This window comes from Micropterus dolomieu, linkage group LG07 (assembly GCF_021292245.1).
Source record: "Micropterus dolomieu isolate WLL.071019.BEF.003 ecotype Adirondacks linkage group LG07, ASM2129224v1, whole genome shotgun sequence".
In the NCBI taxonomy this organism is placed as follows: domain Eukaryota; kingdom Metazoa; phylum Chordata; class Actinopteri; order Centrarchiformes; family Centrarchidae; genus Micropterus; species Micropterus dolomieu.
In genome coordinates this window covers 15,495,130-15,513,692 of record NC_060156.1, presented here as the reverse complement: position 1 = coordinate 15,513,692, position 18,563 = coordinate 15,495,130, and the positions used below count along the sequence as shown (strand labels likewise).

The window sequence follows — 18,563 nt, the reverse complement described above, 5'->3', positions numbered from 1 at the left end:
AAGGCTGAACACATCCCACAGTTCTCAATAAATCACCTAGCACTTCAGACCATTATGTTGGACTGCTGTCGCTGTTGAGCAGCCCACCACTGCTTCGCATTTATAAACAGCACCAACACGCGCTCAAGGCTACTGCGCTTCATGTCGGTAAACAACATAATCAAGACTGTGTTTTATATGCAGTGCGCTTGATCTACTTATATCTCTATTCATTCTTCATTCAGTGCATGTAAAAGTGATTGATGCATATGAAATCCTGGAAGATGGGGGAGGGTCCTTGAGCCACATGCATATGGAGTCATTACTTTGTTTTGTCCCACTGATAGCAGCTTTCTGCATGCTAACAGCTGGGGGTCATTGTGCTGTGGTTTCACAGCTCCACAGTCGAGTGTGTGTGTGTCTGTGAACAAACGTGTCACATTTCCTGCGCAATAATGAACACCAAGGTAACCACAGCATTCCTCTTCTCCCTCTGTCTTAGCTCATCTTCCCACAAAGTCACACAAGTACTCCTGCAAAGCACAAACCACACATAAATACAACCACACACACAACCTCCCTCTTCCGCAATGTGGAGGAGGGCAACGAATACACTCTCTCTCAGCCTGCTCTTTCCAAAGATAACTTTCGGGTCAAGTTTGGTCCAAGAATCATACAGCATTCATTTTTCAATGGCCACACGCTTACTCCAAACCATGATGTAACTGCTGCTGAAGCACGATCAAGAGTATGGCGTCCATTCATGTCTTAATCATGCCAACAATTACACTCCAGGAATATAATTCTCAATACTCACGCACATACTGTCATAATGACTGATCTAATTACAGGGGTTGAGGAAAACACTACAAATACTGCTTGTAGCACAAGGTCTTACCGTAAACTGAGGATGGCTGATGGACCGATTAACTGGCTGACTTGTTGTGACAGTGTAAGGAAAACTCTCGCAGAATTTAATTTAATTTTTGCATATTCTTTGTTTTACCCACCTCTGAGCTCCCATGCATAAAACGTTGGGTTGCATTTCATTGTTTCCAAAATGAGAGAACTAGAAATATATGAAAATGAAAGATACAGAAGAGCCTAATAAACCACCTATTTCCATACGTGCAAAGCATATTGTAGCCGAGAACACATCTTTGAGGCGACATCACAGAGCAGTGGATGATAACAAAATCAGGCACTACTGAAAAAAAAGAAGCTTTGTTACACATCAAAGGCACGGTGGGGGTCCAGTGTCCATATATATATATATAGGCTAGGGACCCTAACCTGAGGACACACATACACACACATCTGATAGTGATCTCAGTGGGGGAAACGCTCAATTTCTCTCCGCTTGCATTTGTTAATGGCTTCCAGCATCATGGCTCATCATGGCAAAGACTACATATACACTTGTGCACACATAGAAACAATTATGCTCTTCAGACCATGAGCAGCTAATTAGACCTTTAACACTGAGGACTGGGAGAGGAATTCCATCCTGACTTTCACCAAAACGCTCAGTGTAATTCAGTGTAAATGCAGTGCTGACGGCGACCCATCATGAGCTCAGTGTTTGCCTAAATCAGCGGGTAGACTGCTTAATTTGAAGGTCTCACAGTGCTGTGAATGGTTTCCATTGACCAGGTCACTGTATTGACATTTTCAAGGTTACGCCTGCCTTCATCTTTCCCCGATTAACTATTCACCTTTTGAGCATGACATCTACCGTGAAGTCCCTCCGGATTTTTCTAAATCAAACATAAATACTAGCATGCTCTTCTGTGTGCACAAGCTCGAATCACATGCTCTTGCCTCTGTCAACTTAATACAGCGTGCACAAAATATGCTTACACTCACTGCGGTGTGGTTCAAAGCATACAGTTGATCATTTCTGCAGTTCAAAGCTTGGTTTAGACTCATCTTCCACTGCTCTCACTTCAACATCTCCCCAACTTTGTTATGGCCCCAGGCTGCTGGCAATACTGTGCTGATAGTGTATATAATGTAGTTCCAGCTCCCATCACCAAGTTCAGAGGCTCTTGGTTCGCTCACATAACGACTCAGCACCCTCAGAACATCAGACCGCCTACGGCAACACCATTAAACAGTTTTATTGGAGCAAAGATTCCTGGGTACATCTGTGTCTGTGAAACCCTCAAGCTTATCCAGCAAATCTGAGACTGAAGATATATTCCAATAGACAACAGAACCAGCATGAAGGATGAGCGGGTGAGGTACAATACAAAGAGATGAAATAAAAACATATGATTCTGAGCAAGTTGTCAAAATTTGTTTAAGATCATCTGCTATTTGCGTCATTGAGATTTTAAATTAATGTTTGACAGAGTGGGACTCATTTGTTCGACACAGATAATGAAAATGATCACATTAAAAACATGACTTTCGCGTTGGACGGTTAACAGATATGAAACATCATTTATTGAGTAGGATAAATAGAGAGGGAGGGAGTATCCATGATTCGGCTGACGAATCGTGTTAATCTGGTCCCTCTTGGAAACAGAAGTGCAATGATTAAATAAAGAGATGAGTTGCTGAGTGCACGGATAATTAAGCAACTTTATCAGTGGCTTGTGGTAGAACTCCCTTTTTCCTCTAATTAATAAATTATGATGTTCACTGATGTGTTTAAGATTATAATTTATCATTGCAGTTGATATGGCGGACTTAATCGTGTTTATGGACTGACTATTGGACTATTAAAATTTAATAAAGCGGATACTGGTGATGTATTAAGATCACAAACTTCACTTTCACATGTTTATGATGTTTACAACATATTTCAATTTAATGTAAATGCAAAGAATTTTAATTTGAATTATTTGCAATTACTTACAGTTACATATCTTTAGTTTTGTTATAGTTACAATCCTTAAGATTTTCATGAAATCAAACCTCGTTTTTGATACTATTTGTGGTTAGCATTTTCTATTTTTAGGAATAGTCATTCAATGTATTTCTAATGAGTTCAAACTTCAGATTGTGGCAGAGTCCACTCTGATTTCAATTTTCCTTCACACGCACAAGGGGTCTCTCTCTGTCTCTCTCTCTCTCTCCAAAAAACAAGAGGCTTTTACTGTGAAGCAGTCAGGAAATACAATGTATTGGTCACCGAAGTAAATCAGAATGCACCTAACAAAAAACACAAATTTTTGCCATGAGAATAATAGAACACAAAAGAGCAGCCACAGTTGAAAACTGGTAAAGAGTTGCACGTGACAGGCTATACTCCTCCAACTTCTCAGTAAGCTAACCAACTCTTTCTACTGTGAACTGCAGTTGTATGGAAACCTACTAAGGTGAAACAAGATGAGTTTGCTTGGCTGCAATGTAAACAGACACCCAAGTGGCTCTTCTGTTCTGACAATGTGGCTGCTGAAGGATTGGTCGTCATGGGTGTCGTCAAATCAACCAGGACTGAAATCTTAAGGATTACAACTTTAAAGAAGTATTTGTTGGGGATCATTTTATTGTAATATGTGATGCAAGTTTAGCCTGTCGTATTACCTTTGTAGAGGTTCTTAGGCAGCTGGCAGGTGTGGCCGCAGCCGTTAGAGCAGCACTTTTTCACGGCTGAACACTCTCCATCCTCCTCACAGCTCTCAACGCAGGCTGCTGCAAAGCCGCTGGCCTTCTCTGGGGCAGGACAGTCACCTTGCTTCACTCCCTCTACTGACTTTAGGAACTCACAGCTTGTAAGACACTCATAGTGCTTCTTGGGAAAGAGGGGCTAAGGAGTAAGGGGAGGATGAGAAGGAGAGGAAAAACATATGTCACATCACCTTCTAAAACCAACCTAACTGGCTGGAAACAGGCAGCTCTGTGAGCTAACAGGGATTGTCCTGTTTACATTTCAGCTTATGACTCACTGGAGTAGTGAGGACATTAAACAGCTTTGATTCAGCCTCACAGAGAGTGTCGTTACAGCGCAGAAAGAGTTACTTCACACTCCTCTCAAACTTTCCTCTCATTGAATTGCCTACTAAGTATGAAAAGCTCAAACACTTGAGACTGAGGCAACCACAGTATTTGTGGTAGTGACATACCTCGCATAAATCCTGGCACTGGTTTTCCTTCAGGTCCCAGGATTCCTTGCAGGGCTCCAGGCACTGTGAAAAGGAGAAGGGTGTCAGTTCTTCAAAGAGCCAGCCACATCAAAGAGCCACTGCTGTGGAGATGGTTGGCTGCCTGACAGGCAACTCACTCAGCCACTTCCCCTGCACATTCACAACAACCAGTCACACCTCCTTTTGTTACAGATGCCCGGCATACCTTCAAGGGAAATCAACAATCTTCTACAAAAGCTAATATGGGGCAAAAGGGTTGTCCATTATGAGTAGACAGCCACACCCTTGCACGTGTCAAGAAATCTTGTGATGCTTGTGTTTGAGTGTGCTTGGTGTGCCACGGCAGATTCCCTCTTTATGCCTTAACACTACTAGCCCCCCATGCTGTCTATGCCTCATACTCATCCTGCTACTTCTCCTGCTCATGTCTGGGCCTGATACACTCTGGTGCTGGCACCAAATTCCCTTCTCTTTACCACACTGAACAGAGAGCGCTTCATAGATGATACACTTGGTTTAATGTTCTTGGGATTCCCATTTTTAACACGTGGAACAAATTTACTGAATGTTTGGCAAAAGGCACGGATTAAAAGAAAAAAAGCTTCAGCGTGAGTGCAGCTTGGAGTCATTTTGCCAAGCATAATGGGATGATAAAATTTAAAATGAAAAGTTTACCAATCTAGTCAAACTCCTTTCGCTTTAAGTACTACAACACACCCTGAATAAATCAAATCCAATAAAGCAGAATGTAATATAACACAAAAGTCCATGCAAGTCCAATAGAATCAGGCAGATGCTGCCGCAGGAAAGGGAATGTGTTTCGATGGGTCTGAGAGAAGCTAGGGTCTTATATGCTCCCGTTGCTGGCCACTGAGAGCTGGTGTGAAAGAGAAGAGCAGGTTCAGTCAAACAGTCAAACCACTGCCAGGCCGCTTCTGTGCTGCACTGGGAGCAGCCCAAACCACACCAACCAAAGACCTGCCAAAGTCGCTCATTCAACTCCATTTAATTTAGGCTGTTATAGCTCTAAGACAAGGCACAGCAGTACATTTTCAACACATCTGCCTACATTCTTCATCTGGGACAGTCCAATATGTTGGTCAGTGGGAGAGGGACATACAATAAAGTAATTAAAGAGATCTAGTGGAGGTTCACTTTTAGACAGAATAAGAAAATCCTGAAAAAAAAATATTCTGAACAGTTTTTAGTGTTATGCAAGGTACAGTACAGAAGAGTGGTTAAATAAGGGCACCTACTGTAGAGAGTGCATTTAACACAAAGTTGGTGTAAGAAAATTCACATCTCAGTCAGGGGGCCAGGCTTGTATTTATGACTTTAATTCGCTCATTAGCCAACTCTGTCATTATTATGCCATTGCCAGTGAAAAGTTTATTTGCTTTTTATGGAGTGCGGTGGACAGGCACATGATGAAACATAAACCTTGCTTCTGGAGGGACATGCTGCAATCAGGACCATGCACACTGCTGCCAACGCTCAATTACATTCAGCTTCGGCTCTCTGGTTCACCCAGCCTCATCTTGGGCAACCATGAAAGCCCTGTGTGGACAGTGTGCTGAGTGTTGCCGGCTCCAGAGAGTAAAGGAGGCTGGGAGGGGAAGGTATTTTCTTAATTACTGCACAGCAATATAGATATCTCTCTGGCGATGTTATAAAATTTAAAGTGCCAGAGGGAAAATTGGACACCTTGGAGAAAAAGCATGTAGTTATGACAGCTGAGAGCTCCAAAAGAAACTAATGTGGTTTCTACAGAGCTGATCAGGTGAAACCACAGCAACACCTCTGAGATTTTACACAGACATATGAGCTCAATTGCACTGTCCAAGTTATGCCTCATCGGCCACAGAGTCTATGCAGTTTTATCATCATCTGCTATTAATAATATGGTGACCTTATATCATGAATTCTGTTCTCAATTGTGTCCTCTGAGAGTACAGCCTGCGGCGAAGACGGGCAGTAGCAGCAAACTCAGCATCCCAGCCTCGCACAAGCACCGTGCTGGAACAATGAGGTGTTGAGGCAATAACTGTGTGCTGCACCCGTGTCTAAAGGACATTCTGCCAGTAGGCGCATATATTAAAGCCCCCAAATCCTTCTACAAATCACTGAACATACACACATAAGCCAGGGGATCAAGCTCATTTTACTCATTGAAAGATCTTGTGTGCATGGACTGAATGCATTCCACTGGCTTTTCTTGAAGATGAATCCTTTTCTGGTTTGCCACAATCACAACTATACAAGTGAAAATAAAGTCATCGTTACCTCGAGATTCTCGGGCTTGCGTGCCAAGCAGCATGAATTAACACAGCACATTGCGTACCAAGGATATTGCAACACAGATCAGAATGCTGGCTGTGTGTTTAGTGTTGTCTCACCCTCTGAGTCCCAGTTTTCTTTTTTTTCTTCTTTTTATTTAACTCTTTGGGCAAAAGTTCCCAACTAACAAAAACTGCTAAATTTGAACAGGAAGTTGTATTTCAAACATTTATATCTGGAGAGTTATTTTTGCTGAACGAGCGGATATATCTCGAAAACGGCGGTCTTAAAAAAGATAAGCGTCTGTGTCGAGGCAGGGAGAGCTCCCTGCAGGTGTGCTGAAAACTGACAATCTGTCAGCGTTCCTCCCCAGACACACCCACAACCTGACATTTAAGAATGGAAGAGGAGGACCGACGACGGATGTCTTGCCAAAGCAAATAGGACGGCTGTATATAATTACAAAGGTGCTCTCATCAATCATTCCTATTCGTTTTTATCTGATTCATATTTACACAGTTTGGTGCTCAATCTAAACCATACTACTGATGCTGCCAAAAGCATAACATATTTTCCTTAAGCTCTTGTGCAATTTTTTTTTGGGTAGGGGGGCCGCCAGCTCCACTTGATCATATGCAGATATACAGAGGCTTGGAGCCCTCAAACATTTGCACATCTTGAGGCGTCGATAGCTATGCTAGTGTTTGACTTATGAGATCTAATCGGGGAAAACACACCATGGAACTGGAGTACAGAACATAATTGAGCTGGACATAGTGTAACTGCTGGGTTTGGGTGCCAACGTCTGGGTCTCCCTCAAGCGAATCTCTCCAGCTGGCAACACAGCTTCCATCTGTTTGAATAGCGTAAGGAATGCATGTAATTACCCTATGTGATGTTAACATATTTCTGGACAAATTTCAACTAAAAAGACACAAATGTTTTTACTCTGAGATGTAAACAAGAGCAAGGGTTTTTTCTATGGACTTGAGCTGTTAGTCTTAACAAAAGCATTTGAGCGGCTGATTTCCCCTTTGTCCACTTATCTTCCTACCCAATAGTGACACATTCAGCATGGTTAAGTAGGAACATCCATAGCAGTCTTTCACTCCCCATTTCACGCAGTAATAAAACGCAGCAGTTGTTACTCTGGGGGACCCTGCATTCTGTGGGGCCGATGAGAGAGTCAGGCTGAATGGCAGCCAATGCCACAGCCCATCTTCACTTTGTCATGGCTGGGACGAGGCAGGGAAGAGGTGGAGGGAGCGAAGAGGGGGAGAACAGGGAAGGGAAACCGTCATAGGAGCAGGCTTATCTCCACCCATTGTAAAAATGCTTACTGGCCCGAGTGAGTGACTGGAATGAACAAAATAAACCATGTAGAAAGTGCATATATAAAATGTCATGCAAGTGTTTTGTTTTAGTTAATGAAGCATGAAGTGCTACCATTTGAGACTGCCCAAGGCTTAACAATAACCAGTATATTCAAAATAAAAGATGGGCCATAATTCATACTGATGCAGATGACATTTTCCCATTTTGTCGGAACACATTTGTACAGTCATGGGGAGATTGGTGAGGCGGCTATGACTGATCTTTTCATTTTGTAAATGAAATTTAGAAGACGCAAAATCATGCACCAATACATGTGGGTACCTTTGTTTTCCCCTCATCAACACAGGCAGCTAGAGTGTGGAGTATGTCATCCCAAAAGCTTAGAGATGACATCTGGGAGCTGAGAGTATCGATCCCAGCGCTGGTGGTCAGTGTAAAGCTTCAGTGGTGCCAACAAATATTTACAAGGTGCCCTTGCTGCCCCTTTGGATGGAGCAGCAGCTTTCTGCTGCTCTCAGAGAGATATGGAGGAATCTCTGTTGTCGATCATACACATTGTAAATCTCACCTCTAATCTCATTGAGTTATTGCTATTTTCTGCTGCTCTGGCACTTTTCACACTCCGGATGACCGAACTCAATTATTCCAGCAGCTCTCTGCTCATATCTATCGACCCATCCAGGAGCAAGTCGCCTGGCTCTGCTCTCTCCTCTATTGAAACAGGCACTTACTCCACGTATTCACTCACTTCTCACTCTATTTCACTTTTATTTGGCTGTCGTCTCCCCTCAACTTCCCCAGTTTTCTTCTCAGTTCGTATCTGCCTTTCATTCCCTCTCACTCTCAGACCACGTCTGCTCTAATCCAGATCCATTCTAAAACTCATCTTTTTCTCTCTGTTTTGGCTTTCCATCTGTACTAAGCCAGCAAGATCATACTGAGGAAATGGATGGTTTTCCAAAATCCTCTCTAAAGTAGATACATTTGAAACACCAGGCTCACGTTGCAGTGCAGACAAAGCATGGGCTTTTTATCATGTGATATATCTTTCGCAAACATGGCCAATGCACTTTCATTTGCCAGCAATGTTATGAGGCCATGTTTCTGTAGACTCCAACTTTTTTCTGTGATCTTGTGTGTGTGTGTGTGTGTGTGTGTGTGTGTGTGTGTGTGTGTGTGTGTGTGTGTGTGTGTGTGTGTGTGTGTGTGTGTGTGTGTGTGTGTGTGTTTTTGTGTGTGTTCTTAGCATATAGCCCACCACACAATACAGGGGAATGTCAGTGACACATGTTTTGTGTCTGCTGTAAGACAATTGCACAAGTACAAAAAAAGTTCTTTGATTCATTTGCCAAACATGAACAGGCTCCCAAGAGACATTTTGCAACCTGGATTGGAGTTCATTGTTTTATGCAATCTTGGCAGTTGCATGAAATGTAGAAAATCCAAATTTTAAAAAAAGTGGAGGAAGGGTTGAAGTGAGGGGGGGCATGCAAGCAACAGTACCACCATCTCTGACTGCAAGCAAGCAGTCACATACCACATACCTGTGACAGTTTATCAAACAACAACTTCTTTCAATACAGGCGCTCATCTTCTCTACTGATGATGGCTTGTGAGAGTTTCAGACTCTCTTGTGAAGAGCTCCAACTACCAGTTACCTAACAGTCTATGCAACACTGGGCATTGAAAGCCAAAAATATTATACAACACAATAGCACAAAGAATTTATAACAAATTACATTTAAAATTTTTATACTGTACTTTTTATTCATTTTAACAGAACAGAAAAGAAATGTGTTGAGCGTTTAGTCACTCTGAGACAAAAAAATTAGCAACCACAGAGGGAGTAAGAAGTGACCAAACTAAACTTTAAAATAGGGCTGCAACTAACATTATTCATTTATTTAACATTAACATTCATTATTTATTAAGCTGCCAACTAGTTTCTCAATTAATCAATATTTTGTCAATAAAAGATTACTGTTAAAATTTCCCAGAGCACAAGGGGACAATTTCTAATTGCTTGCTTTATTGGACAAAACCATCCACAACCCAAAGATATTCAGTGGCCTGTCATTTATGATAAAGAAAACCATCAAATACTCACATCATAGTCGTTGGAACCAGAGATTTTTTTATTTGACTAATAGAGTAATTGATTAATTGTTTCAGCTATTGGCTATGTCAGTCACAACAGCCTATACAGTACATTCAACCCTTTGAGAACCAGCATTAAACATAAAAGAGGAGAAAAGGAAGCAAATTTCCTGTTTTTTTAGTTGTTTTGTCATTTCAGCATACCCACAGAAACTATGACTACAGGGTTAACCAGGCTGAAAAATATTTCTCCAAGTGCTGGAGCTGTGATCTAAATTAGTGTAAAAGCACGCGCTAGCAAGGCTTTCCTTTTCTGACATGCCATTAAGTTTCAAAGGACTGTAAAAATACAGCGAGTAAATCAGGAAGAAGATATCCTCATCCTGAGCTGTTGTGTGAAGTCTAGACACACTGTTTCCTCAACCTTAAACAACCTTATGCTGTGTTAAGTCCAAGCAATATTGTGTATTTAATTCCTGTGCTGCTGTAAATCTGCACGTGTGTGTTGAGCAGACAGTGGGATGGATCAGGTAGATCAAAAAGATTAACAGCGTGCTGACTTGAGATGTGAGTGTGCAGATCTATACGTGGCAAGCTCAAATGGGTGCTAATAAATATGAAATGAGAGTTATCAGTGAGCAGAAGGTTGCTTAACTAAAGGCCAGACTTATCAGGAAGAGAAGATGGGTGAAGATTTCATTTAGGAATTGTATTAGAGCTGTCAGAATTATTCCCAGTCAATGTTGGGGTTTCATTTGCAACTCAAACAGAAAAAAAGCTGTGTGCAAGCGCCTCTTAAATATTCATACAAAGTTTTGGTCTGATATTTCATATTCGCAGATAAAATTATACCGCAGTGGTTGCTGTGGGATTTTCTATTCTGCAATTACATAAGCCTCTGCAAACTAACAGGAACCCACATGGTTTGGTGTGTCAGAGGAGGATTGCTGGCTGTCTGCTCTCCTCTTGTCTCCCTAAAGATGAAGGTATCCAAACTGCATGGAAATGTGGCATTAGGCGCAGCAGATGCTATCAGCCCTGTATCTGTTTATCATATCTGTCATTGCTGATCTGGAAGGGTAAGGAAGGACAAGCTGTCAGTAGCAACACACTGCAGCACCTGTGAAATACAAAAATGGTCAAAGTGGTTTTGACAATTGAAAATGGAATAAGAAATATACGGCTGCCAGCAAAGAGCATTATGTGGACTATTATAGTAACCCATCAATTATATGTAATACAAGATACAGTTATGATAAATATCAAACTAAGTTTGACACAGACTTCTTTGAATTACTCTAGTAATGACACATTTTCCAAATCCAAGTGTTTTAACGGCCCTGAGAGGGTCGAATGCTGTGAATGCTGACAGTGTCATAATTCCTTCATGTTTACAACCAACTAAAACACTGTAGTATTCCAGCTCTAGTGGGGTGAAGTGAAATGTACACGGTTCAAGACTTTCTATTTTGTTTCTCAAACTAGGTTCGAAGACGGTGAGTAACCTAGCAGGTGGTGTCACAGACATTCTTTGAGCGTCTCTTTAATTATTAATTTAAATGCAGTTGAGGGCGCAGACAACAAAGAGCTGAAAAGGAATAGCTTGGCAGAAAGTGAGAAGAAAACGAGGAGGAGCAGGAGGGGCAGTGCATGAATTATACATTTACCCCACAATCAGAAGTGCCTGCCTTATTTATGAGCATAAAGCCCACACAGCTTAGCACAAATTGTGCTTTGTCTGCTGTGGAATGCAATAGCAGTTCCCTTAATACTTAATGACTCTGTAGTTTCACCCAGACACCCCCCCCTCCACACACCGATGCCCCCGTCCTCTGTGAGGACTCCTTCTCTTACAGGTCCTCTCCCATCTCGTGTTGTTATCTTCTGCGGTGACAAGAGTCAAAATTACAGTGGCTGTAACCAGAGCCTCAGTTATCACCTACCTCTGGGTTCAGTTTACGTTTCTTGACAATTAGACTCAACAGGACGTATCCATCATGTGGGGTCAGATTGGTGATATAGAGGCCAGCGAGGCCTTTTCGCCGTGACGTGGCATGGGAAAGCCAAACTCTCTCCGCTGTTCTCTGAAAACCATGTCAGATTGGCCCAACACATGATTTACTGTATTTACTCCCCCGCCATCACACTGAATAATGTTATAATGACAGACGCATGGGAGCAGGGTTGAAAACGGGATCACATGATAAAACACTTCCTAAGAGCCAAAGCCATTTCTTCAAACTGTTCATCCAGTTGATTTACAGCAGCGATAATGAGCTCGCATTTTCCACACAGAGGATGAAAAATGCATTTCTGTCATGGCAACGTCAGTCACCGCAGATTGAGGCGATAGTAAACAAGATAAAGGATGTCAGGCGTGCTGGCTTCCCCCTACAGTGACCAGTCAAGCCGCTTCAATCTCTCCTCATCTCAAATGAAATGAGACCTAGAGATTCTGTCTCAATGTAGGCCAACAACAAGTAAAACATGACACGCTGATGAGGGGAGTAAAGCCGTCCTAATCCCATGCTGCAGTCACATTCCACCACTATCTCAACTTGTTTATTTGAGTCCCTGAAACACTTGAAATTCACTAATCCTACTTGCCCTCTCCAGCCGCCACTAACAGCTCCTCACACCAGAGGTTCTTTACAGTGTCTTTGAATTGTAACACATACAGATTGAGAAATAATGTGCAGTCCAATAACAGTGATATAATGCATTTTGTTTGAAGTGATGATTGATTCCTCTTTTATATGCATTTCAAAAGATGAGAACAAAGACAACAAAGAGAGGGCAACCCTGGGCAGGCTGGTGTAGAAGACAGACATGTCTGATACATGAACAGTCTGGAGCCTGTATCTAAAGTATAAATTACTCTGCTGAAGCACCACAAAGTCAAAAGGTTAAGAGAGCTGTTGATCACTTGAGTCTTTGACACACATTCTGGTTTTCCATCGTCCTGAAACTGTCACACACAAATCTATGGGATTTATCTGCAGGATGCAGCAGCTTTGAGTGGAGCTGGAATAAATTGATAAGCCCACATCTACTAAGTACATCAGCTTTAAGATTCTTACATTCTAATCTTCCCTTCGTCAATGTGGCTGCCGGCACGGTTAGCTGGGTAACGATATATTATATTATTATATTTCTTTTTGCCGTAGAACCCCTAAACACGTGAGTTTGGGAGGGAAAGAGAGCAAAGACAACATGAAAGGTGGGCTGTATTCTATGATATTTAGCCAATCCATCCTCAGAATGAGAATAAACACTCGGATGACAGCAGATTCTCTCAGTGTGACTGGTCATTACAGCTGAAAGAGGATTTCACAGCAGCTTTGATTGCATTAATCCTTCAAGAGAATGAAATCCCTTCTGACAGGGACATTTGTGAAAGGTTGATTATTTTAGAAAAATGAATGGCTACTGTTTAAAAAGGCCTCCATGCTCTATAGGATCAATAAAAACATAGTTGGTATGAGATAGTGAGTGTATTTCTTCATAGAGGACTTCCTGGAACGCTCATCACTCAGATATTGAACAGACGACATTGCAGGGAGCAGCTTTACATGCGAGCTTTCACTGCTGAGGAAGTCTAAACTGCAGTTCCACAGCCTCCTCTCCTGTGGCCACATCTTTGGGTTGTTTTTTTTTTTTTGCTGTGGGGGGTTTTCATTCTCTGCCACCCACCTTGTGAATAATGAGCTCCACAGATAGCAGCCAATGAAGCGACCCCCCCTTTAGCCAATGAAACTTAACAACCATGTCCAGATCAGGTCCTTCCTGCTGGGACTGACCAGCCCTGCTTCACACTCCTCCGCCACCCACATACACACTAACACTCACACTGCCTCAAACTAGATAAAACACAACAAGAAGAAAATGCTTGAGAGAAACTACAGAGACATCTCTTTACATGATCTCCATCACCTCAGAATTATTCCATCTATAATTAGTCCATCTATAAAAGTCAAACTGGCAAGAACTCTCTCAAAGTTCACAGTCTGCTTTGCAGCAACACCGACAGCAATCCATACACTGCCCACTGGACAGATTCATTTCTAGTCCAGCTTGCTTTGAGGTGTTGGTGCTGGTGATCTGTCTAACACGGGGCAGTGAGACGAACGTCTGGCCTCAACATGACCAAAAGGTGCTTTAAAGTCTGTCTAATCACCTAAACAATCCCAGACATGTCCAGCTGTAAATCTACCAACCAGCACCCACTTCATCACATCTTTTCAGTGCACCTCAAAATATACTACCTTCCGCCAAAGAAAAGATGACCACACAAAAGACTTGTAAACTGCATTGACACCCTCTCAAAGCTTCAAGCGAAAGTGACCCTTCTCCAAAGTATGTGCTGTGATTTTTGTTTTTTTTAAATAAAGCTTGAAGAATGAGGCCTCTGATTTAATTGTATAGGTTCAACTGACCCTAAAAAAAAAAAAAGAACAACTGATGGGAAGTCTGACCATTTTATTTTGGCGTGAGAAAATGTGGGGGTTGGTAGGAGGGGGGTTGACAGTGCGCTTTGAAAGACACTTTTGAATGAGACATAGTAGCATTCCAGTGATTGTTATTCAGACAAACCGCTCCAAAGTTTCCAACATGTGAAGACGAAGGCGCGTGTAATCCAAAAGAGTAAACACTTCTTATTCTTGCGTTGGTATGCGAAGCTCAGGGTGTGACTGGTAGGAAAAAGCGCTCCAAAAGAGCCACCTGGGATATGTGAGACATCTATGAAAGACATGGACAACGGATTGCCAGCCAGACAATGTTGCTTTTTAAAGCTTTTCCCTCTGGAAACTCTAGATAAATAAATGTGGTTGGTTTCCAGAAAGTTAAGTCAACATCTCCTTGCTAAGAAATGTTATATTACAGACTGGTGCTTTAATTCCCCTCAGGTCAGTAATCACCACTCAATCTAATTCATTGAGAGATCAATCTCAATGGAGGGAAAAGTATACTGATTTTAAAAAAATGTTCATGATATTCAGTGTGTTTCTTCCTCAGGAATTATAAGTGATGGACACGTTCCAGTGACTCACCACGGGCCAACCTATCCAGGCATAATGCACGTCCTTTCCTCTCTTCCCTCCCTGCGAGAGGTTTGAGTAATGAAGCATACCGCTTTGTTGCAGGCCGGCATTTAGCTGCCTTAAGTCAATCCTTGCATTTGATTTGGAGCCTGGATCACACCCATGGGGGGAAAGCAAACCCTGCTAATATCAGCCATGCTCCAAATGTGGAAAGCTTCTTGGCTGCTTCCGCACACTCTCTCATGCACACGCACAAAATCTATTTTCTTTGCACCAGCAGAAAAAGACAACCCCCTCTCCCCTCCACTCCCTGGAGTTTTTAAAACTTCCAAACTTCTCAAGTGGGGGACCCTTAACAGTAGGGAGACAATATCACAATAGCTCATAGAAATGCTGCCGCTCTCTGTTCTGTTGGCGTCTCTCCCGCTGAATGGAGTTTGTCTGCTGGTCCAATGTTATGGCATGATAATGACTCCCCGGCTCTCCAAATGCCACCTCGCTCTGCTCTGGAGAGAGGGCAAGCAGGTTAATTACCATGACAATGGGGACGCTGAGAGCGCTGCCGACTCCGGACACCGCATGCAAGATGACCGGGATGACTTTCTCATCACAAATGGAAAACAGGAGGCTTTGATTTCCTTAAACGCAGACAGATGGACGGGGTCACCTCGTCTTTGTCTAAATTATTAGGCAGCCCTTCCTCGCATTTTCCTCACAGGCAGGGAGCTCCCTGAGGCTCTTTAACAGAGCTCTTGGGTGGACAGGCCTTCTGCCCTAACGCACTCCGCGGGAGCCACCGCTTTTGTCTCTCTGTTTGACTGTGTGCTGTTCATGAAGTGAAGAGGCTAATCAGCGGCTGTAGAGCTATTCACAGGGAACCACTGTAAAGCATGGGCTCATTTGGTACAATTGTAGAGTGGCTACAATAGCCGTGTTTTGACAGACTACACAAGGGCCTTGAGTGTGCACTCAAGTCATTAATGTGGATGTAAAGTGTGGTGGTGTTTGCTACCAAAATATTGACTTCTGGCCACAAATTAAACTTCAGCCCTGTGCCCTGTCCTGCATCCTGAATGGCTGAACCAAAACCTAGGATACAATTAAATTAATTAAAGTCAGAGAGCCCTTGAAAGTATTTGGAAAGGCAGAGTGGCAGAGTACCACAGTTATACAGCAGTAACACAAGCATGTCATTATTTTTAAGGGCTTACATCAAATCCAGCCTCATTCATTTTCTGCCTACAAGTAGGATAGAGAAGTGCTAACTGACGTGCTTGTTACAGCAAGGGGAACAAGCAGTCCATTAAAAGAGTTTTTGGACATTGGAGTTTCAGCTATGTTAGCTGGTTGATTATGAAAACAGTATGCCGTGCTTGGACTCACAGCCAGCAAAAGCCTTTTTCAAACATAAAACTCTGCCGAATGGCTAGTGCCAAGAGCCTGTGTTGGCCATCACAGCGGAAAGGAGAGAAGGAGAGATTCACAGCATTATGAAAACAAAAGATGATTGCCTATACGTTACCTTTAAACTTCACGTCACAGAAAAATAACATAAAAGGACATATTCTTTCTCAGACGTTAGTTAACTGTGCTTTCCTTTTAAGATGCCTGTATTACAATTTATACAACAGTTTATAATTTACAGACATATTACAGATATATCAGTGATGTGATAGAACAATGCTGTAAACATTTGCTAAGCTGGGGAAGGGAAATCACCTATACATTTGCAGATGGGTTAGAAAGCACAAAGCACTCGCTCTGCTGTATCCCAGGCAAATGCAAATTGCCAAGGAAACAATTTGAAATTCAAAAGAGGAATTTAGAAATCAAACACAAAGGGTAATTTTGTGAGCCAGTTGATACTAGACACTGATTGTGATTAATATGTACACCAAATGTAAGGTCATGTCAAGTAAGCATACGAAAAAATGCTACCACTCTGCATTTTCTTGAATTTCTAATTAATCACCATCATTGCAATACGGTGTCCAAATACTCAGCATGCATTCCTCTAGACATACAACATCTGTGGACTTGTGTGTATTTATTGTTTTTTCTCACAAGGACTACATCTAATTTGTTATCACCTGGACAGTAACATACATCATGTCTTTCATTTAGACAATGAACATGTGTTGTTTACAGGTGCTGGTCATATAATTAGAATATCATCAAAAAGTTGATTTATTTCAGTAATTCCATTCAAAAAGTGAAACTTGGATATTATATTCATTCATTACACACAGACCGATATATTTCAAATGTTTATTTCATTTAATTGTGATGATTAAAACTGACAACTAATGAAAATCCCAAATTCACTATCTCAGAAAATTAGAATATTACTTAAGACCAATACAAAAAAAGGATTTTTAGAAATGTTGGCTAACTGAAAAGTATGAACATGAAAAGTATGAGCATGTACAGCACTCCATAATTAGTTGGGGCTCCTTTTGCCTGAATCACTGCAGCAATGCAGCGTGGCATGGAGCCGATCAGTCTGTGGCACTGCTCAGGTGTTAGGAGAGCCCATGTTGCTCTGATAGTGGCCTTCAGCTCTTCTGCATTGTTGGGTCTGGCGTATCGCATCTTCCTCTTCACAATACCCCATAGATTTTCAATAGGGTTAAGGTCAGGCAAGGTTGCTAGCCAATTAAGAACAGGGATACCGTGGTCCTTAAACCAGGTACTGGTAGCTTTGGCACTGTGTGCAGGTGCCAAGTCCTGTTGGAAAATGAAATCTGCATCTCCATAAAGTTGGTCATGAAGTGCTCTAAAACTTCCTGGTAGATGGCTGCATTGACCTTGGACCTCAGAAAACACAGTGGACCAACACCAGCAGATGACATGGCACCCGAACCATCACTGACTGTGGAAACTTTACACTGGACTTCAAGCAACGTGGATTCTGTGCCTCTCCTCTCTTCCTCCAGACTCTGGGCCCTTGATTTCTAAAGGAAATGCAAAATTTACTTTCAGCAGAGAACATAACTTTGGACCACTCAGCAGCAGTCCAGTCCTTTTTGTCTTTAGCCCAGGCGAGACACTTCTGACGCTGTGTCTTGTTCAAGAGTGGCTTGACACAAGGAAAGCGACAGCTGAAACCCATGTCTTGCATACGTGTCTGCGTGGTGGTTCTTGAAGCACTGACTCCAGCTGCAGTCCACTCTTTGTGAATCTCCCCCACATTTTGGGGGGTTTTGTTTCACAATCCTCTCCAGGGTGCGGTTATCCCTATTGCTTGTACACTTTTTTTTACCACATCTTTTCCTTCCCTTCGCCTCTATATTAATGTGCTTGGACACAGAGCTCTGTGAACAGCCAGCCTCTTTAGCAATGACCTTTTGTGTCTTGCCCTCCTTGTGCAAGGTGTCAATGGTCATCTTTTGGACAGCTGTCAAGTCAGCAGTCTTCCCCATGATTGTGTAGCCTACAGAACTAGACTGAGAGACCATTTAAAGGCCTTTGCAGGTGTTTTGAGTTAATTAGCTCATTAGAGTGTGGCACCAGGTGTCTTCAATATTGAACCTTTTCACAATATTCTAATTTTCTGAGATACTGATTTTGGGGTTTTCATTAGTTGTCAGTTATAATCATCAAAATTAAAAGGAATGAACACTTGAAATATATCAGTCTGTGTGGAATGAATGTATACATTATACAAGTTTCACTTTTTGAATGGAATTACTGAAATAAATAAACTTTTTGATGATATTCTAATTATATGACCAGCACC

At 42.1% G+C, this 18,563-nt stretch overlaps 1 protein-coding gene across 1 annotated transcript in view; it reads right to left on the bottom strand.

Moving 5' to 3' along the window:
• The window catches only part of LOC123974390 (anosmin-1), a 40,196-nt gene that overhangs the window by 14,354 nt on the left and 7,279 nt on the right, over positions 1-18,563 (bottom strand). Inside the window, exons 3-4 of the mRNA XM_046055061.1 lie at positions 4,053-4,115; positions 3,514-3,736 (exon numbers count right to left, since the gene is read on the bottom strand). Of these exons, the coding sequence (XP_045911017.1) occupies positions 3,514-3,736; positions 4,053-4,115 (286 nt within the window). The remainder of the gene's footprint in view (positions 1-3,513; positions 3,737-4,052; positions 4,116-18,563) is intronic.